Source organism: Gymnogyps californianus, chromosome 10 (assembly GCF_018139145.2).
Source record: "Gymnogyps californianus isolate 813 chromosome 10, ASM1813914v2, whole genome shotgun sequence".
Classification (NCBI taxonomy): Eukaryota; Metazoa; Chordata; class Aves; order Accipitriformes; family Cathartidae; genus Gymnogyps; species Gymnogyps californianus.
Genome location: NC_059480.1, coordinates 19603486 through 19626870, shown reverse-complemented (window position 1 = coordinate 19626870; position 23385 = coordinate 19603486). Strand labels below are relative to the sequence as shown.

General features: G+C 37.1%; 1 protein-coding gene across 1 annotated transcript; it reads right to left on the bottom strand.

The window, feature by feature from the left end:
- Positions 1 to 227: 227 nt before the first annotated feature.
- Positions 228 to 22357, bottom strand: MCCC1 (methylcrotonyl-CoA carboxylase subunit 1). The gene is made up of 19 exons (XM_050902732.1): positions 22323 to 22357; positions 20942 to 20988; positions 19790 to 19929; positions 19257 to 19352; positions 18970 to 19091; positions 17825 to 17972; positions 16891 to 17012; positions 15613 to 15724; positions 15206 to 15287; positions 14272 to 14399; positions 12369 to 12552; positions 11751 to 11860; positions 10227 to 10443; positions 9043 to 9129; positions 8423 to 8472; positions 5991 to 6128; positions 4525 to 4632; positions 3419 to 3490; positions 228 to 1864 (listed from the first exon to the last, which is right to left on the bottom strand). Exons 3-19 carry the CDS (start codon positions 19868 to 19870, stop codon positions 1745 to 1747), a joined length of 1977 nt encoding a protein of 658 aa, XP_050758689.1. The 5' UTR covers positions 19871 to 19929; positions 20942 to 20988; positions 22323 to 22357; the 3' UTR covers positions 228 to 1744.
- Positions 22358 to 23385: the final 1028 nt, after the last annotated feature.

The following is a 23385-nucleotide window of genomic DNA, read 5'->3' as shown; positions in this document are numbered from 1 at the left end:
GTTTCTATACGTAGATTCAATTTTTAGATAAAACAAGTCACTAAACCTACCTGCAGTGAAACCCATTACGACTGTCTGGATTACTGCCTCCTAAACATGATCTGCAGATTGTGGTCTGTCAGATATCAGATGATGATACATAAACAGCTGCTTAAACCCTCTAATGCGTAAACATAAGCAACCAAGGAAAGAACAAAATGGAGGAAAATGAAAACAAACATTCAAAGTTAAGCTTAATTTTTATTTGGCAGTAAATAAAAAATCACTGTGGCAATATTCTACAAGATGATCACTGGAGTGTAATTTTTTTGTTAGGTGGCCATGGGATTACAAGGAAAATTGAGAAGTATTACTGTATGCTTTTAATATACAGACCATCCAGAGCCATTACTTTTTTTACAATTTTTGTCTGCATTGCAGGCAAGGCTGCACAGTTATAGAATCAGATCAGAGAATTCCCCATGACGTTGTATATTGATTCAGAAATGAGATTTCAGGTAAGTATAAGGATCCATTTGCAGATATGTAACTACAAGTTTGGGATCACTGCAGCATCTGTGTTTGTTCCTTTCTGCAGTGTAAACCATACTATCATCTTAAATTAGTATATCAAAAGTTCAAATGACAAGCAGAACTTCACCCTAAGTAAACGGTGAGAAGATTTTGCAAGTTTGCAACAATGAAAATGTATTTTTTCTTTCCCTTTTCCTGTTTCTCTGAGGTGCTTTTTAAACAAGTTAAAATAAATTTATGGCAAATGATCAGTATGCTGCGTCTGAGAAATATTTTCTTTGCATACCAAAAAATCTACCAATTTTCCCTTCTGCAACACTGCAGATACCAAAAAAAAAAAAAAAATCTAACTATTATTCTTAGTAGTATTTCATGTTGTTATAAAGACTTTGGTATACTTCATTCCAGCCACTAAGTAATACACTAGAACATGAACAATATGGGAATGAGGATTTTGAAGTCAGTATTTTATTTTGGCACTCTTTTTAAGTATTAAATAAGCTTATCATCTTTCTGTGCTACTACTTCATGTTTAAAGATCAAATGATATTTTTGGAAAGCAGTTACATTCCAACTTTGATTAGTGTAGCAAATGCTAATATGTATTTGAAAAATGCTTTGTATCAGATATTTCAAAGTATATTGAAATAATTTTTGAAATGCAAATTTTCACTACTCATTGAGGTAAATGGGAAAAAAGATGCACCAAAAATGACTGAGAGGGATCCTGGGCTAGGAACAATCCTGAACTCCCTATTCAGGCAAAAACATAAGCCACAAACAGGAATTTTGCCAGAGAAATGAATTCATAAAACAGTTGTCACCTTTCAGATTTCCTTCAAATCAATGCTCTCAAATCTCACGGAAAAAAGGCAGCTGTGAATGAAAAAGTAGGCAGAAGAACCCTAGCTGCCTGTAACTTACAGTCTTTACTAACCTCTCCCATCCTTTAATAGTTACACATCTTTTTCCAGTCTAATGCCTTTTCACAGGCAAACATAACCACTGAACAACAATCACATAGGTCCACGAGTTATATATATGATTACAGTATAGTGATATCCAAATTTCAGTAAAGTCAGCATAATTTACAGTCAAACTATGCAGGAATTGCAGAGGAAACTAATTCCCCAATCTATTATACAAAACAGTTTGCTGAAAATGCGAAGAAATCTTCTCCTGAGAGAAAATCAGCAAAGTAGAAAAAAATAAAATGCACCTTCCTTGAGTTTTATTTTGACTCGGCCTCTTCATCCATGAATTCAACTAGCGGAGCGTGTCTATTGGCCTGGGCCCCTTCTTGGAAATTAACCTTTTTTATCACTCCTGCCTTTGGAGCCCTTATGGTATGCTGCATAGAAACAGATCAATAGTGAACCAGCAGAATACTTTTCTCCCCTCCTCTCTCTCTCTCTCTCCCCCCCGCCAGCAAATGCTAATATTACTCTTTGGTGCAATTAGAACAGAACACACTTAATTACTTCCTCTGACACATGTATATTTATTTTAAACCTTCTTTTAAAATGTTATTCTAGTCCTTTTTCAAGTTTTATTTTCTCATCAATATTTATTTTGATAAGTATACTGGGGACAAAAATGCTATATAACGTTGTATTTTGAAGTATGAACAGCTGAATGTTATTTTACTGCACTAATACTTTTTGTTATTATAATAAATACCAGGCAGAAATAATACAGTTTTTAGTCCAAAATGTTAATCATATAGCAGATCTGTTCCCTTAAGAGGAATCTGCAGATTTACTAAAGGCATTTTTGTTTGCTGGCCAGGAGGGGTCTTTATTGAACAGGTATTTGGCAAAATCCAGATGAAATACAAATACAGCTACTAGTGACAGTAAAGAAATAGCATGTTCACATACCAATCCCCAAATTGGTCTACTTGTTATTGTATCAGGTTAGTTTTCCATTGAAGTTTTGTTTCTTGGTAGTTTTCTACATAGGGTTAGTCTAATATCAAAACATTTAATATCAGACATTAAATCCTCCCATCTAAGCAAGGATTCATTTAAATAATAATTTGCTTTTTAAATTTTACATTTTATATTTCAATAGCACTGCAAAAAAAAGAGAACAACTCAGATGATGTCAGTCTGAGATATCAGCTGGAGAGGCACAAACATTTAGCATCCAATTGCAAATAATTTTGGGTGTAATTTTTTTTTAGTGCATAGTTGTATTTCGTGTAATTTTAGTGTGATTTATAAAAGGGCATGATAAGGGAAAGGCAAATTTTCTCAACAATGTTAATTCTGCTACCGCAAACTGAAGTTTAAAATAAACTAATAGCCAAAGCAAACCATTCAGGCTACAAAAACTATAGTTCAAGCAATGTGAGCCATGGTCAAGCAATGCGACATGATATAATGGCCAAAATGCTAGTCCACTGAATGCCACGTGGACAATTACAAACAATCTTTAGTGTACTCTTGGTAAAACTTTATATAAATAATAATAAAAAGATTCTAAACAAAAGAAAAGTCCTGGGCATATTTACAAAATCACCATTAGCTAAATTTCTGCATGAAGTAACTGCAGACATTACATATGCTTATATCACAGTGAGCAAGAGATACACCTAGACATTTTTCTGCTAGAAAAGTAAAAGGACAGGAGGGGAGAGAAGGATTGACAAAGCTAACCAAATGAATGTTAAAACATCTGCAGAATACCATCGATTATATAATCATCATTTGTTAATAAAATAACAGCAAATATAATCCTCTAAAATCTAGTCAGACACAACACTTGTTTTATAGCATATGAAGGGATACTGACATCTGCAAGCTACACTCTGCACCATACTTCAATAATGCAACCAAAAATGATTAAATTCTGACCAGATTTTTATTTTCTCAGTAATTAAAACATTTTATATGTCACTTACCTCCATTTTCATAGCTATCATAACCATTAGAGGGTCTCCAATCTGAACTTTATCCCCTGCTTTCACAAACACCTACAATTCAAGAGAAAATTGGGAAAAAATCATGCACGTCTGTACCATTAAAAATTATCAGCTGGATCTTGGCTAGCACAATCCACTGAGTGATTGTGGTTTTGCAAAACAGCCTCATAATATCTTTATTATTGCTGAATTGGGTACCTGAGTTCTCTAGATGATACTCAAGGGAAGTCAGAGGCTATAGAAAGACGGTCAGTAACAGCTAACAGGATGACCGAAGTCATTTATGTATCAAAGAAGAAACACTAGAAGAGACAATGTATATTCTACCCTTTCTGGGCCTAAGAGCTTCTATTTTGAGAGAGAAAGTGCAGAACTTCCTGGAGCCAGACCCTAAAGTTGTTTTTAAAACAAAATCCAGAAAGAAGATTGCAGGAGCCACCTAGTTTTTCTGCAATAACTCTGATTTAGAGTGTTCACTCAGTATGTAAGAGATCCACATTCAATGTATTCCACCCTCTGAAAGGGTTCATGCCTTTTTATTGCTAGCAGAATCCTTTAACTACTAAACTCTCCTGGAAATCTCTTTTCTGTTGAAACTTTGTCACTGTACAGAGAAATACACAAGACTTGCTGAGCTAAAGAAAAAGAAACAAGAACAGAAACAGAAGCAGTGAAACACACAGCTTAACAAAAAAGGCATTTCTGAATATTTCTTTTCTTGCAAGTCATCTAGCATCTCACTCTTTTGGTTAGATGAAATGGATCAAACAGCCTGTAACACTTCAGGGAACTTTGACTTAGAAAGTAATTAAGATGAAGAAGAAAATTATTTAAGCAGTAGGATTAGTTAAATATTGAGATCTTCCAGAGCTCTAGAAAAAGAAGACTAAAAGCCTGAAAAACTCTTGGGTGGCTGCTGAAAACTCAGAGTAAACAGGGCTTTTTCCAATTGGGAGAAGTCACACAGTGCTGACAGTTCTGGCCCTGATTCTTTTCTGGCAGGACAGAAGCAAGCACCATTTCTGGAAAAGTGAACTTGGATATATATTGGAGAATTAATTTCCTACCCATATTATTATAATTACCTTTTCAACTGTGCCTGTCATGGGCGCTACAGCACCACTTTGCATTCCCGCTGAACTCATTGCAGATAAGTACTTGGGTACAGGAAGGCCAATCTGAGCACTGCCTTCCTACAGACATAAAATCAATGACATATGAATTAACAACATAAAATAATACCACTAGTACACATGCTGACATACAGGGAAAGGACAGATCCAGCTTTAGGCAAACCAGTCAACTGTTCAGGGTGACAGACTACTGGTCAGGGCAGCAGAAGGACTGTCGGCATGTTTACTACTTTGCCAATGTCTAAGTCCTTAAAAGCCACGCCTGCCGCTGCTAAGGATCAGCAAGGAAGGAACTATCCCTGTGAAAAAGAGGCTCCACATGGACCTTGGTACCAAACCCACACCTTCCCTATTCATGCAGCAACAGCACAGAAGGTCTTAGATAATGCGTAAAGGCTGTTTGCACAAGGGGTAGGCAGGTTGCTGCAACAAGACAGACATTGGCATCTTCATTGCCAAGCATTGTCAATATGAGTGTTTCACAATTTACAATGAAATGGATTCAGTGCTAAGTTCAGTGAAAAATTCTCACCGTTATTCAAAATCCCCTAATTCCTCGCAGACTTGCTACCCAGAGTTTCCCAAAGACTCCTTCTCCCCCACATCCTACCCATACCCTAAAACTCCTGTGATTTCTTCTAGATCCCTCACCCCTGACTCCACTCTGATACCACAGGAAAACTGAGCTTTGCCATTCCGGCATGAGTTATTTTGTCCTCATCTTTGGAGCAGCACAGTTTTCACTGCATTCTGCTGCAAGTCTTAAGGGGCTCAGAGCTAGAGGTTAATTATTGAAACTAATACATAATAATTTCCTTATTTAGACTACATTTTTATTGAGTTACTTTAAGGCCCTATAATCTTTTTAACTGGAAATAAAAAATTACCAGCCTAATAATGCAAATTAGGGTACCTCTTCTTTCAAATGCCATTATTCATGCAATGCAGATAATGCCATGGTAACTCATAATTCCAATTTTTTAGTATTAGCTGAAGTTACCCTTCCTCCAACAAATATCGATTTCTTTCTTATTTAATTTTAAAAATGTAACTGAAATAAAAATATCAGTTACAAGCACTTTCAAGTAATTGTCAGTTTGAAGTAATTGCTACTGTTCTATGACAAACTTAGATACTTACCATTTTAATATTTTTTGTTCCCCCCCCAAACCATCATTTGCAACTCTGATTCACCTAATTGTATTTTATCTTTCTAAAAGTAATTTTCTCACTCACTGACCAGAAGCAACTAACTTCTAATTATAGCTATAAATCCAACAAGTATCAAAACATTATGGGCCAACGTAAGAACTTGAAATTATGATTCTCTTTCACATTCTCTTGCAATTTATATTGTTCATTTACACGGATAAAACTCTGAAATTTTATACTTGTCATAATAAACAAAGGAACTTTACCGGAAAGAAGAGATAAATGGTGTTGTCCAAAATGACCAATTTGGACTTACACACTGTTCCATTTACTGAAGACCTCAAGTAAACTGAATCACCTTCATTGAAGATCTCTCCAGAAATCAGGAACGTTTTGTCTTGAATCTGAAAGTTAAATGCTTTTATAAGGACAAAGGTTAACCCTTCATGAACAATAAACCAAAAGTTAGTATTTGTAGTATACGCTCATAACCTGTGATTCTTCACAGATAATTCTGGAATTTAAAAAAAAAAAAAAAATCTTTTTAATCTTATGTATCCTTTATTTTTCAGTTAACAGACTGTATTCTGTATCCAATGCAATCAGCTCAGAAGATTAGCTAATATGCTCTCCCAGGACAATTTTTATCATAAACTATGCAACAGCACTCAGCAAAATACAAAGGTATACTATTTCTCAGGAAAAACAAAAAAACCCAGAATATTCAGTTTAGTGATGCTACTAGAATCCAGTATTTTTAATTTGTCCTAGCATCTTGACTTTCTTCAAACTGAAAAATCCATACTATTCAGCTGACATGATAAGATACCACAATGCTTTCCAAAAGACAGGTAACTTCCTCAGTCTTGGAAGCTTATAAACACAAAAACTACAATATATTCAGTAAACCTACAAAGGAGTAGAGGAGAGCAGTAATGGAAACAGTGTCAATTAGACACCAAAACTGCAAAAGAAAGACCAAATGGAAAGGTCATTTATTTGTAGGTAACCCTTTCATCTACGTCAATGGAAACTGCACCTCTGCCACAACTTCAGAATACAAAGACAGTAAGAATATGAACATAAGTGCATTACATTTAACTGATATTTTCAGTTCTACGTCTAACATCACTGAGCAAAGAATCAGAGACTTGCTGGTCTTTCAGGATGTTACGAGTAGAGATAAAATTCAGTCTTCATTTATATAGTCACATACTATTTTTCCACTGAATGAAGACCTTATAACATGCATTGAAAGGATACTGTTGATCTGATACTGATCCCTGAGAAAAAAATAATTTGCTTGATCAGTATCCTGAGCAGGGGTGCAAATTAGGGCAACACCCTGGGCAGCACTGTGAGTGCTTGCCAGTTCCATGGCCCAGCAACCTGCTCTAGTTAATTGGCCTCAGGACAGGTTTTGCAGCACTCCAGAGGCACTGTCCTCCTCATAATCAGCTCCCGATTCTGTTTCTCCATCCCTTATCTCCAGCTTCTCTCCGTTTCCATCTCAAACCCCATTCTTCCTTCTTCCCTGGGAGTCTACATTCTCCCCAGTTGCACTTCTCCTCCCCAAAAGGCCCCACTCTACGTTCCTTCCAGCCTCTTTATTTTTGGCTGACATTACTTATATGAGGTAAGTGTAAAGGCTCTCCTGCATTACTGTTGATTACATCCATTCCTGTAGGTAATCAATACACTCAAAATAACCTGGGTATTACTTGAGGGATGTGGGTTATCTCAATATTTGTATCAGTAGAAATAAGGGTTTAAGTTACCCAACATGTGGTTATACACATGAAAGCACAATAATTTTCTCACTATTTTTCTAATACACTCATCTCTATACAGTCTAAGCAGTTCATAAATACTGACTTATTCTCATAATCCCCCTTTTCTGAATATTGGAAACAAGAAGCTGAACTACACAGAGAGCGCGTTCTCGAGCATGCAGTCATTCTGGGTGCCAAATTTGAGAGAAAACTCATTCAACTCCAAGTGATGCAAGAAGGATATTCAACACTCAGCAAAACACAACCCCCATAAGCCATACAACTGGAGACTACTACACATGCACACACAAAAATATCTATGTTTAAAGCATCTTGAGTTGTATCCTATAGGATCTCTATAGCGTAGACAGAGAAAGCAGCCAATTCTATGGGGCATCATTCAATTATTTAACCAGAAGATCTACTACTCTCATCATTCCTCATCTCATTTGGAAATCACTTTCCAATTTCCATCTTCAAAATAAAAAAAGTGTTATGTTACAGATAATGCTCTAGAAAGCTTTTATTTATCCCACAGGAAATCCATCTCATGCACAGAATAAAGCAGGAGTCCTGTGGGAAAAAAAGTCTTTTTAAATGCAGATTTAAATCTAACTTCCAATGTTTTAGAAAGACAAATTTAAGGAAAATAAAGAGTAAGATCTTTAAATACTGGAAAACCAAATGCTTTTCTTAGCCTTATTTTCAGAAGCATTTTAGTAGCCTTTCCATGCCAATCCAGCATCTAGCAAAGATAATTTCAGGCCAAAATAGTAGTCTACAACAACGGCTGCAAGCAAACCAAAAACAGAATCCTGTATCAGTAATTACCAAGCAACTTTAGTAACAGTTAATACCAAGAGAAGTCTACAGGAAACTGATTCTTCTTTTAACTAATGAAATATCTGAAAAAATTGGACTTGTACCTGCATGTTGTATGACCCTTCTTGATTGTAACTTACAGCTACATCCACAACTGTTCAATAAAACAAAATATGTATATGTGAGTAGATTTAATTATAGGATCTAGAAATAATGACATATAAACGATAGTCTTTTTTGATAAAAAAAGGTCTACCAGTACTAAGAAAAGAACAAGTATTTTCAGATTAGCTTAGTGCATATTGCAGATTTCATATTGAATTCTAGACAATTTGTTCTTCAAAAGATGAACACCTGAAATTATGCTCTGAAATCTATACTAAGTTGCATGGATGGAGAACAGATTTTTGATGGGAAAAAGTGCTGAATACTTTCACACCAAAGTGAAATAAAAAAAAGTCAATGGCACTCCACTCTTCTAAAAATCTCAACCTTATTCATTTAAATGATGAACATCAGTAGTGTCACTTGAATTCGGTTTACGTCTTCTCCAGATCTAACAGTGTGGATTAATCATGCAATTCTGTGAATTCCCTGCTTAAATTGCATAAAACTCTTACTGCTTCTATTTGCTATTTCTTAGCCTGAATTTTCAAGCACCAGTTGAAATAACTTTATCCATCAAGTATCTCCTCTCCCTCCACACACTTTTTTATTAACTTACTGTTTTCCCCATCCAGCAGAGACAGGTTTCTAGTATAACATATATTTATTCTTCTACCAGTGCTGGATGCAAATGGTGAAAATTTATCTAAAACACAAAATATACAGATACGTTACTTGCATTGTAATTTGGCAAAACACAATACTTAGAACTTACACCATAAAATCACTGTCCTACTATTACTACCATCATATATTTATATTGCACATAAAAGATTGGGGAACCACCGTAATAGATAGTGACAATCCCTCACTCCAGCTTCAACACTGAATAAACTGATGCTGTGTAACCTACAGAAAACATGACACTAACAACAGCACTTACTAAGAAGAAGGATATTGACTGTTCTCCATGAACACATCCTTGAACAGGACAAGAAAGCATGGGAATTCAACTGCAACATAGCAGATTCAGATTAACCTTTAGGTGAAGGTTCCAACTGTAAGAGTAGTCAAACATGGCAGCAAATTGCCTGGGAAGATTGAAGGGTTTTCTATTACTTAGTGGTTTTGAGAACAGATCAGATATACAGCTATCAGATATTGCCTGATTAGTTCATCATCTCTTGAAGCAAGGGAATAGTGTATGGGAATCTTTCCAATCCCACCCTCCCATGTTTCCAGCATAGTTAAAGTGGAGGAGAAAAGAAAATTAACGAGGTTGTTGGCAGCATATATTAGATTTATATGAAGTTTTTCTTCGCAGCAATCACATGCCCCACTGGTATAGCCATTAACAGTGTCAGACTCCTGGAGTCCTGTTCATTCCATTAAACCCTACTGCCTCTCCCAATCCTAGCAGAGTCAATTTTATCTCTGAAGACCTTGGGCCAAGTGTAGGAATAAAAGTGACAGATACTCACTGTTTATGCTTGTAAAGAGCAAAAAGTACACAGTGACACTGATTATGAATCCCAACGTCTTTCAGATAGTGCCTATCTGAAGCGCTGTGGGAAGTAGTCTGTACATTACAGTGGTGATATATTCCATATCTGTCCCTTAACAAAAGTTATAGTCTGCTCTGTGTGTAAATATCTGACAGATGCCAGAAGGCAGAACCCTGAGCAGGCACAAAGTAAGGCAAAAAGGGAGCACGTAAATTAAATAATTGCACATGAGCTTACAGCACTGTCTCATCCAGTCACAAGTAAAATAAAACAAAAACAAAAGAAGAATGATCCTTACCATCTGACTGATCTCTAAAAGCATCTGTTAGCATTTTTTCTTTCAGTATGAGTCCTAGAGCTGCCTGACACATAACTTCATGTGGAGTTGCCTTTTTGGTTGGAAATAGTTCATCATGGTGTTGAGGAATGAAATTAGTGTGCACATTTCCAGCCTCAAACTGTGGGTGTCCTGACAGGCTCAGTAAGAAATCAATATTAGTGCTTAATCCTACAATCTGTAAAGAAAAAGAAACATATTGCCAAATTGAAACGAAGTTATGAATGAATATACAGCTTTCTGCTCAGCTTATACATAGACGATAGATGAATCTTTGTTCAGAAATCATCATCAAAACATAAAGTTTATCAATAAAATGTAATTAATTCAACTGGTCTGTTCTATTAGGGGGAAAAAAAAAACCCCAAGAGTAGCTTTCTCAAAAGCACTCTGTTTTCAAAACGCTACCTTTGTCCACTGTGAAGTCAAAGGAAGTTTCCCAGCAATAGTAGTGGGAGGTAATTTAGGAAGAAAACCTACTGTTTCAGAAAATCATGTTCTGAGTATTTAAAAGAGCATTCCTCATATGAAAAGTGCCTCTTATTAAAAATGAGTTACAATAGTTTCAGATATTCCATATTTGATCTTTTAATAGTAACAAATAGGAACAGTGACTTTTATAAATTTACTAAATACTATCCATTTCCTGTACTGCAAAATACCTAAGCAAACAACATGAAAATAGAAATAAGTTTTTTAGAGAAATCAGTGAAACTGATAACTATATTGTGCTGTCAACATTTATTGACAGAACTACTAAGAAAATTCTGAAAAAACCCAAGGGAATTCTTTTATCTCTTTCACTTGCAGTACTTCAGTTTTAGCTAAAACAATAGCGGGCCAATCATTTTCAGTACCTCAGTCACGTTTATGTTGTTGATTTAAAAGTGTAAATTAATTCTGCACAAATGATATTCAGTCTCACCTCAAGTCAAAACTTCTGAGTTCCGCTTTTGAAAATAGATACAATACCTGTAGTTTTTATAGGGGAAAAAGGGACGACTTCGTAAAAAGAACTGACAGCATTAAAAATTCTCCATATTTCTTTACCACATGTATAGTCTAATTGTTTTTATAAATTAGAAATTATAAGCAAACATCGTCTGACACAAATTCCACCTACAAATTCTGTTAAGTTTGAGAAAGCTCACACTACAATTGAAGATGTTGTTTAGCCTTACTCTTCTACAAAGTCCCAGCTGCATCATCCAACTGAAGATATTGCAAACTTAAGAAAAACCTATGTGTAAAACTGGACTTCACACTTATCTCTACTCACTTCACCAATGAAAGAAGTTTGCAAATTAGGAAAAAAACACAGCTTCTGCAAACAAATAATGAATCCGAAACGGTAGTGGCAATGCTGGTAGTGGCTCTTAGAAGCCACTTTTGTTTTACCATAGTATTTTATCCATATTTTGTTAGCTCAAGATGTTCACAAAGTTAGCTCAAGATCTGAAATCATACTGGCTTCCTTCTACTTACATTATATTGACGCAAACTGTATCGCAACTTTCTCAGTGCTGCTTGACGATCCTCAGCCCATACAACTAGCTTTGCAATCATTGGATCATAATGAACAGAAACCTCATCACCTAAAATATATTAAAAAAAGCTGTAACACTAAACCAAGTATTTCTGAAAGTTGGTAATGCATAGTACTGCACACCATATGGCATTAAATTCTGACACAATTGATGGCTACATTTCTCTATGTCCTTAAAGAACATTGATCTTTAATGATGTGACCTGGCATTTCAATTCCAAGGACAACTTCAGTACAGACTTTTGTAGAAGTAACATTACTCAAATTCAGTTTTCTTTGTTGCAATCAGAATGCAGGATTGATAAACTGTGATGAGAATATAATCAGCATGATCCAATGGACAATAATTTGGATACAGGTAAATAAAGAGGTAAATAAAATATTCAGTGATTGACCAAAAGTACATGGACAATCACAAGGAAGAACAATTCTGTAGAGATTTGTCTTTATAACAACACCCTGTCAGACAAACTTATTTAGGCCAAAGAGGGAAATGCGTACAAAGAAAAGCTTTTGATGTTAAATATTTCTGATTACACCACTGCCTTCAGTTTTACCTTGTCTGACTCCAGTTTCTATCCTGGTGAAACTATCAGGTGGTGGGGTGGATAAGTGCAACAATGGCCCAGCCCCTGGCATAAAGTCATTATTAGGATCTTCAGCATATATTCTAGCTTCAAATGCATGGCCCTGGAGCAGAATCTCTTCCTGCGTTAGGGGAATCTTCTCTCCCGCTGCAACCTGAAAACAATAGTTTTTTTCTTTAATGTGGGATCAATATTTTGGAGTGCCAATGTATGAAATATTAAGTATCTTTCTTCTAAACGTGAACAACTAGAAAGCACATTAAAAAAAGCACAAGGAGAAAAAAGTGGTAGGTCATAAAAGGCTAATTCTGAAGTTACTCCTTCCTTTTCTCTGCGAGTCACCAGTCAAAGGATTTTGAATTATTGTGTAAATTGACCTCCTAATATTTCCCACAGCTAAAACATAATGGAAAAACAGTCTAATTTTTTTCTACTGGCTATGTCAAAAAATAATTAAATATTTAAGTTAAAGCCTGGTCAACTAAGCCAATATTTTATTATAGAAAAATTGCTCCAAAAGCAGACGATAAAATGGATTACTGGCAGCCAGCACTACTGACATACGCTGTTAATTCTTCTGTATACTGTGGGACCTGTACATTTAAGGGAATGTTTCTCTAAGGGGATTTCTAACAATTTAAGAACCTTTAATGGCGAAGGAAACATTTTATTCACATTAATTCACATTACAAATACAGGAATATCAACAAACACCAGCAACACACCAGTTTGAGACTGAAAAAACAGGGCTTTTAGAGACAAAATAACAAGAAGCCTACTGCAGTTAAGCACAGAGGAAACCCTTTACCACGAAGCTACACAACTTGCATCTACATGGGAAAATACAAGTTCCTATTAAAAAATTTGTAGCAACATTTCATCTTCTTTTGAAGTGTCAGGGGTTTTCCATACTCTGCCTTCTGCCACTAAACTATGGATTTCAGCAGAAACAGCAGAATATAACTTAGTCTTCAAAGAAAGAGTAGTACTATACAGATTCACAAAAATAATCTCTCCAAGAACCGAGAGACATTTTTCTATTGAATCATTAAGTCACGCACCAAGACCACTGAACCTTTCCACCTTATTTCTTTCTCTTTCTTCCAATATTGTTTGATCCCTGCTCCAACTCAGCACTCAATGCTCGATTCCCATTCCCAGATCAGGAAGCCAAAAGTTCCTCCTTTTTGCATCAGCAATTGCTATTTAGTTTTCCTTCTGGTTACACTAAACACTCCCCCACCCTATCTACTTAAGCTCAATGTGTGCTGCTGTCCTCACTTTTGGATTTATCTAACCAGAATTGTTTTTCATTTCCAGTTCCCTAAGGTCCAAATCTTCCTGTTAACATTCGAACATGTGAGTAATCTCTCTGCAAATTGACTGCGTGAGGAAATAGCCTGTTTCCAGTCCACACAACTATACATTTATTTTAGAACATGACTATACTGGTATGACACCAGACACATCTTTTTGTGAAGTTTTCCTCCTACGGCCTGATCCAAGAATGATTTTGGGGCCAGAGATACATTTGAACTAGAGTTTTAAAAAATTTTCAGCATGGCAAGGGAAAGATCAGGACCCTACTCCTCCCACTTTTCACATTCTGTATAACCTCTCTAAATACCCTTTAAAAAAATGTTTTTTCTCTACACAACTGGAAGACGATTTTGTTGGAATTCAGAGCATCTACACAATGCTCTGTAATCAAATACAGTAATACGAGATGTTCCTTTGGAGCAAACGGAAGTCTACCATATTAGCTGAAAAGGAGATGAGGATCTGAAAACATATCTGGTCTCTCATAGGCAATATCAAGAGCACTATTCACCAGACAGGAGGAACTCTACATGTAAAATCAATTAACACTTACCCTAAGCTGCCATTCCACCAAGTCTGTTCCAGTGATCATCTCTGTAACTGGGTGCTCTACTTGCAGTCTGGTATTCATCTCCATGAAGTAAAAATTATGTTGGGAGTCCATAATAAATTCCACTGTTCCTGAAGTATTTAATAAAAGGGCACTTAACCAAAACAAGACTTTTTCAGAATGGACACCTAAGACAATTCATTTATGCCAGGACAAGACTATTATTTCTAAATCAGATACACTGAATTTCATTAAATTCTACACAAATTATCTTAAAGGGTCACACAATTGAGGTCTGAAAACAGAAGGGTTATTTCCTTGCACATTTACATATCCTGTGCTGTTTAGTAGCCATTCTCTACAGTAAGAGCTGCATTTTGTTAGAGCTATAAAAAGTGCATCAGGACTCTTTAAAGTATTGTGTATATGTATAGGGCGTGTAATTATTTTTTACAAATAAGTATCCAAAGAAAGCAGTGAGAAAAGAAAGTCACAAATCATTCTAGCAGGTTATTTCTCATCTAGAAAATAGTGTGGACTTTACAGACAGTGAGTTGTGTTTTTCTTTTAAAGGCTTTACTGTTTGAATGTAAAGTATTCTTTGTATGCTGGAAGAGAAATTATTTTTCCCTTGCTCTGCTCAAGCTTACTAACATTCATAATGCTCACTTTCCAACAACAATCTAGTTGAATTATCTGCTCTGAAATTTTTTCTTTATATTCTTCAGCTGTCACTGGTCTTGAGCTCAGACTAGGTACACTAATTTAAATTTGTAATTAACATCAGAATTAACTATATGATTACTTGCTTAAACCTCAAAAAAATTGGGGGATGTGTGTCATACTCTAAAACAATCAGACACCATTTGCCTTGAGGCTTGAAGTCTTATTGAGCTAAAAGCATACCTCTGGAGCAGCCATACCTCCACAGACTTACCTGCTCCCACATAATTCACTGCTTTAGCTGCTTTGACAGCAGCTTCTCCAAGTCTCTTTCGAACTTCAGGACTAATTCCTGGCTGTAAATAATAATAATACAAAAGATTTTAAATTATTGTGAATTTTGGTGATATTAAATCTACTATGCATGAATATTTTGTGGTATTTAGCAACTGTAGTGAAATACTTATCAATGTTATACTTGAAATCTACGTAATTTTTCCCTGAGAATCATTTTCCTAAAGAAAGTCATTTTTTCAATTAGAACATTTTCTGCAACAAAATTAAAACAGGTACTGAGAATTACAAATAAATTACTACCCGCTAAATAAATTCAATGGGGGTTAGCCATTACTTTAAAAATATGTCAGTTCATAAAAAATATCTTAAGAACTTTCTGCTCACCCCTGGTGCCTCTTCAATGATCTTCTGATGTCTCCTTTGCACACTGCAGTCTCTTTCAAACAAATACACTGCATTTCCATGCTGGTCACCAAATACTTGGACTTCAACATGCCTGTTCCATAACAATAGATGTTTCAACATATTTCAGTAAAGCCCCAATCCTGCGACTGACTTCAGCCAGACAGACTTTGAACTTGTACACAGTCCTGTACACTTCAGTAGGACTTCTTATAGGTTTAAGTGTCTGCCCTCAAATAGCCAAAAATGTAGAAATGAGGCTGCTATTATGCAGGATTTCAACTGTTTTAGACTTCCTCAGTCTCCTAAATGAAATAGGATTCTAAACGCCAGCTACTGCAGTGAAACCCCTAGGTCATAGGATAAACAAGATACATATCTAAAGGCTGCTACCTCTTTATTAGTTATTTTATTATAATAAAAGTAAAACCACTTCACTATTATTTGATAATGATGATTTCCCTCACAATTTACTGTGCAGCAATTCACAAGAGGCAGCAGCCCTGGCTCAGGAATAACATTGTTTATTTCAACACGCTATTTCAGAGGACAACTATTAGGTGGCAGAACTTCGCTCTATGTATAAAACTAAGAAAAATCTGCAACCATTCTGATAATCCTCTGATGCTGGCAAAAGAAATTCCCCAGGAATTTAATGAGATTTTTCTCATGCCCATCTGACAGCATAAGCAGGCCCTCAGTTTCTTTAGAATAAATGCTTTCTTTATAGTGATGCTTCAAGAAAAACAGATGTAAAGTACAAGAGTATGAAATAGACCTCTGTGAGAAATTCTTCATAAAAAATAAATTAGCTCAGTTTCACAGGTCAGGCATGAGCTAAAGACTATCACTTCTGTTTTAAATATCAAAATAGAGAAAGATTAAATAACTAGTTTAGGACATCTGAGGGCAGCAGAAACACCATGACAGCTTCACTCAGGTCTGTAGTTTAAGTATTATAAAGTGATTTTTTTTTTCCTAGATGTAAATCGAGTTTAGAAAACTCACTCATGGAGGAATATCAGTGTCATTAACTGTCACTGCCATGTCTCCCAAACAGCGGTATTTTAATTCTTATCATTCAAAACAAAGTCACTGCAAAAAATTCAACACATTATAAACAATTTTGACTAAAGTAACACCTGCCATAGTGCAAATAAAACATACAAGACCAATTTTCATCCTACTACTAAAACAGTTATGTTTCTTTAACAGCAGAATAAAAATTATAGTGTTTATATTAAAACATCTATTTCTCACCTTGGATTATCTACAAATTTCTCAATCAGCATTGCATCATCATTGAAAGACTTCTTTGCTTCTCTCCTAGCTGATTCTAGTTGGTCCAGAAACTCCTTTTCTGAGCGAGCAATTCTCATGCCCTAAAATACAGGAAAAAAAGCATATCTAAATGTCTAAAAATACGGTACACAAAAATCCTTGTTGCCTACAAACAGCAAGAAATGAGCTTAACGATAACACTTTTCCCTTCTTTCTTAAACTTTAGCAAAATTGTGTATCAACTTCCAGTAAGATAATCATACTAAGTCCCACTGAAAGTGCCATAAGAAGTGTAAAAAATAGATATTATTATTCCATTGATATGGATGAGTACAAAACTCAATTTATAGCATAGAAATTTTCCAAGGTTGGCAGAGAAAAATTGATTTCATTAAAAAACAAACACAACTATTTTGGAAATAACTAGAATTCTCTATCACTTCATTTTTATAGAAATTTATTTCAGAGTAAAATCAGATTTAGACAGGGAATTCACCATACATTAAAAAGTGTCTAGACACCAAATACTTAAATGGTATTCTAATCACTTCTTATGCAACATTTAAAACTGTTAGCAAAAAAAGTCACAGAAGCTGTCACAAAGTAACAATTTAAAGTCATCTAATTTCACACAAACAAATCCATAGGACAACTTTTCTGCTTATGTGAATTACTAGAGACCTATTGAAATAAACAAAACTCTTCCAATTTATACCAGCTACTTATCTTGTGCCTGACTGCACAACAAAAGGAAATGAGATTTCATAGTGCTCGATGGGACATTACTAATAAATTTTAATGAAAAGTAGTTTTCCAGTTTCTTTTTTTTTTCAGATTTCTTTTAGAATATTCAGTTACAGATACCGAGACATGACAACTTTACACCATGTAATGAACCGATGAGTTCCTTTACCTTTCCTCCACCTCCGCGAACAGCTTTAATCATTACTGGATATCCTATTCTCTTGGCATGTTCCTTTAGACACTCATCTGATTGATCTTCTCCATGATAACCTTCAACAACAGGAACGCCAGCAGCAGACATTATAGCTTTGGAAGTGCTTTGACAGAACAGTTTTATGTTTAGAATTATAATAATTTTTTTTTCTTACTTTAAGCTCCAAACCTGTATATGTTCCCAATGTTAATTCTCCTCACAAAAGCAGTTCCACTGACCTCAATAGGACTGCTTACATAAGTGCGTTACATACGATTGGACTGTAATTAATCAAATGCTTCAAACAGGGAATTTTTCCTCCAAGCCCTCCACATAAAAGCAGTAGTCAGTTTCAGGCTTACTGTTCTTTCCTATTTTTTGACCCACATTATAGAGGCCAAACCCTAACATTTTCAAATTACGACACTGTATCCTGCCAAAACTATATTTAAAGTTGTACAAAGGCAAAACTCTTTTCATGATACAGGCTGGATTCACACCACACGTAAAACACTTGAGCGTAACAACTATAACTTCAAATATGCATGCAAAACTAGTTAAATTACAGAGGTAATTTACTCTCACATAAAAAATTAATTCTCTGAAATTAATATTACACAGTTCATGTGTTAGTAATAACCTTATTTCCATATTCCTGATTTATACTTCACACCCTGGAAACATTTCTTTGATCTAAGTAACTAAGAATAAGATCCTCTGTGATGAACAAAACTTATCACCCCATTTTACATGAGCCACAATAACCCCTGATGATACGGTGTTTCTTTTCCACCATTCTTTTGACCAATATACAAGACATCCAATTTGACTGCTGAACCCTTACCTATATAACACTGCAATGCCCTAATTCTGGAAAAGCAGAATCAGTTAGGTATTTAATTACCAAAATCCTAATAACTGAACAATCTTGTTTGTTTCCATGTCTATAGGAATCCCACATGATAAACCTGGAGCTTATTCCTTTGAAGAAAGCCATAAAAATAAAAGACAATGAAAACTGACAGAATAAAACAATTATGGAGCAACCAGTCATTTGTTAACAAAATTAGCTTTGCCAAACTGTAAATTGCATAACCAAGTAACAAATCAGAAATAGATACCTCTTAATACCCATATCTCTGATAGCAGATGAAGGAGGACCTATGAAGATGATTCCCTCTTGCTTGCACAACTCTGCAAACTCTGTGTTTTCTGAGAGGAAACCATAACCTGGATGAATAGCCTAAAACAGAACAATGTTACCAGCCTATATTTGTATCAGTTTAGCTTAGAAAACCCTGAAACTTCAGCAGAGTGCTAAGGAAACACAAGATGGAAACACCATGGGTAAAAATAAAAAACTAAAAAGCATGCAAGTAACAGAAGATTTAGGTCATGATCTACTTACCTGTGCTGCTGAGACCTTGGCCACCTGCATTATTTTCTCCATGGCCAAGTAACTCTGCTGTGAGGGTGCTGGACCAATGCAATACGCTTCATCTGCCTGTTACAGAAAAAATACATATAACACAGACTGTTTATTAGACAATAAAAAGCAAATTTAACTGAATTTCTGAGCTAATTATATTGTTTATCAGACTGCTAGCATGCAACAGTTTAAACCACTGCCTCTCTTCATGGAGAGGCTCAACTGGGTAAAACAAATTCTGACTTTCTTCCCAGAATCAGAGTCCATTCTGTAACCCCCAGTGGCTACTCTGGAGTTGGAGCACCAAACTTTAAAGCACTTCCTGTAAAGTTGTCAGGTGCTGAGACAGAGACCAAGCAAACTTTTCATTGATTCAAGGAAAACTTGTAAGTAACTCTACAGAGGTGAAAATCAACTGCATTAGCACACACATCTACTTTCACATTGAACTTATTAATGAGAAATACTGTTGTGAATGAATGTTAATCACAAACTTAATGAATATACTTCACCATTGCTACATGCATGGAATTTCTGTCTGCTTCACTATAGACTGCTACAGACTTCACACCCATTTTCTTTGCTGTTCGCATCACTCTGCACGCAATTTCTCCTCGGTTTGCGATAAGAATCTTCCCTATGTTGTGACCTCCTGTTTAAAAGGATGAAGCATAGTAAGCAATTTTTAAAAGAAATATACCCTTAAAAACATTCCTGGAAATAAATTCAGATTTCTTTTTCATCATTTATAGTGTTTATGCATTTCTTCCAATAATGAAAAAACACGTGTTTCATCCAAAAGCATTTCCATGCTAGTCTTGGAATTTTTTCCTTGGAGTCTTTATGCAGATGTTTAATTTAAGTCTTTTTTTCTTTTTAAATCCAAGAAATATATTCTAACCCTAAAACAATACTTAAACATAAAGGTTGATGTTTATATTTTTACTGTGTACTTTTGGACCAACTACGAAACAACACCTACCCCCCCCACCCCCCAATAGAAGTGATTCACATTTCTTTGAAGAGCACTATTCCCCATCAATACACAGTCACAAAGAAATAACAAGGTATGAAGAAGTTTTTTGTTGGGTTTTTTTTAAACAGTGACATACAAGCTTCTATTAAGCCTCATGACAGCAGTTAAAACATGATAGAAATAGAAGGCCATCACAGCCAGAGACCTCACAGGCAGAGCTAAATAGCTTAAAACTAACTAATAAAATGAAAATATATCTCTGAATTCTAAAACGTATGTTTTTAGACAACATAACAACAGGGTCAGTTTAAATCATCTTGCTAAATATTTTTTACTTTCATTCATATATTGTTTAAATACCATTATGTCTAAAAAAACCACTCACAGACTTTGCAATGTTTGTATCAGAAAAGAACTCAGAGGAAAAGATCACAAAAATAAGTAGTTTTCATTAAGTTGAGTCTACCTAAATATGACAGATAAAATTATTCAAAATGTTGTTTACACGTTAAAGATTATTTCTGTTAGGTAAGCTACAGACTACTGTTTTCAAAAACTATACAAATATTGAATATTTATTTTAAAAAAACTACAGTTTTTCAGCAACTAATGGTCTAAAACTAATTGCAAAACCATCCACATTACACAAGCAATTAAACCTAGTAGCTAAAGAAGTTAAATTTCATACCTATCGTTGAGGCCCATTTCACAAATATTTGTACGTGGTTCCATCGCCTGTACAATTATAAACACACAGAAGTGTTACAAAAGTATATGAAGTGGCAACTGAGCTACTTTTATTTTCAGGTGAGAGAAGGACAGCACTGAAACAGCTCTCAAGCTTTGGATACAACTATTTACACGGAACATATTCAAGTACAACAAGGAAGGTTGTACAAACTTCACCAGATCTCTCCTTAAATGTTTTCATTTAGACATATCAGAAATTATCTTTTGCTTTTATAGTAGCATTCAAATTGAAATAGTCAACATATCTAAAAAAATAAAACACCAAAACCCCAAACTCTTTTAGTGGACAGAACAGCCAACGTCTGGCATTTTTACAGAGAAGGCAACTCAAAGTATTCAGGAAAGAAGACATGAACAACCACAAAAGAGAAAAGCTTAAAAAGGAAACAGGAGTTGTTTGTATAGAGAAAAGGTGCAAGAGAAAAGAATGTGAAAGATGGCAAGAAAGAAGCGCTATCAAGAATTTCAGAAATGAAAAGTTAAACCTCAAACGGCTAATACTAAAGAAATCGTATAGCAAAGGCTAAGTGGCTGGAAGAAACTGTAAAAGTAAACTATTGGAACTGTTTTAATTAAATGAACTTTGGAATCTTGGATCAAGTCCAGCAATTCTTAAACGACATCAGACAAAAAGACACAAGACGTCCTTGACACCACACAACCGAAAGCTCAGTTTCAATAACGAGAAGGGAAATTGGTGCCTTTCCTAAACTTCTAATGAACAGCTGTCACGGCCGCCAACGCCCTCTGCACAGGATTACAGACAGCGGAGCAGTGGCTACAGCGGGGAGTCCGCGATGGTTATCAAACCCCGAGCACCCAGGACAGTTTCATGGAAACTGTACCAACTGCTAAAACTATACTCGAATCTCTAGGTGGGGTGGTTTTTTTTTTGCTCTTTCTTTCCACAGAGGAGCCCCGGTATCGCCCCACACACACGCGCCGCCCTCGGCACCGAGCAGCGGGGCCGGGCGGCGGCCCAGCTCCCTCGCTCCTCCCAAGGCGCAGAGCTCCTTCCCCCTTCCTCCCTCGGGCAGCCCGGCTCCAGGCTGGATTTTGGGAAGCCCCCCCCCGGCGCCAGGCCCGACAGCCGCCGCCGGCTCCCTCCCGGACGCGATCCCTGCCTCCGCCACCCCTGTCAGCCCCTGTTAACGGCCGCCACGGAGCGCGCCGCCCCAGCGGGGCGAGGGGAAGGAAGCGAGGAGCGCGTCGGCCACCCCCCGGGCAAAGCAAGGGGGCGCAGAGGCAGAGCTCGCCGTCCCCGAGGGGCCGCGGGGCCCGGCGCGCCGTGTACCGGCCTCCCCCCGCCCTGCACTCACTGACGCCGCAGCGCCCAGAGGCAGCAGCGGACCCGCTCGGCCGCCAGCACCAGCGCCATGTTGGTGAGCGCGGGGGCCGGCGGGACGGAGGGTGTGCGCGCCAGGCCGGCCGCCAGTGGCTGCCGCAGCAGGGGCGTGCTGAGGCGGGCCGGGCGGGAAGCGGGGAGGGAAAGCGCTCAGGGAGGAGGGGGGGTGGCGGGCAAGGCGGTTGTGTGCTCGCTCCCGAGCGATCTGGGAGAGGGGGTGACATGGCTGTCTGGTGGGGGTGGAGCCGGGAGAAGGCGGCAGGGGTCGGATGACACCGAGAAACTGGGCGATAAAACGGCAGATCAAATAAAATTCATATAAATGTGAAGCGACGCACACTGCGGAAGGACTCCTGGCTACATTTGTGGAAGCGTGGGCTCTGAGCTGACCACGTTCCTTCGGGAATGACATCTGGGGTTGTAACAGAGCAGCGACATGAAACGGGAGGGTGGTTGGAAAGGGCACAGCGATCCTGAGAGATCGTCACGTCCCTGTGCCCAGGCCCAGCTCCCCAGCTCAACACTGTATCGTGTAAATGGAAGAGGTTGAGATTGTCGTGCGACCAGCGCATCCCACCCTCTCGTGAACAGAAAGCAGGCACGACGGGTACCGCTCCCTCAGGCTTCGCAGGTTTGCAGGTCGCCCTGGTGCCGGGCCTCGCTGAACCTCCCTGCACAGCTCCAGCGCAGTGCCCGCGCTCCTGAGGGGACAGGGCGCAGGGGAGCTGGGCCTTTGGTCAGGCCTCATCTGGCCATTCTTATTTTCCGTGTTGAAATGGATCTCATAACGCAGCAAGATAAGGAGGGTGAATCACCAAGGTCACCTCGTTTGTCTCAGTCGCACCGATTTACTGAACCCAGGTTAACAATAATGTTCAGAGAAACTGTGATACCAATAGACTACAATAAAGCATTTCCAAAGTAGTATTTCACATGACCATGATTTTAATATTACTTATATAGAGAAATTTAAAAAAAAAACCCAACAACAGTAACAGTCAAGTATTTTTAGTTGCTGTTTACAAATAGCAAAGCAA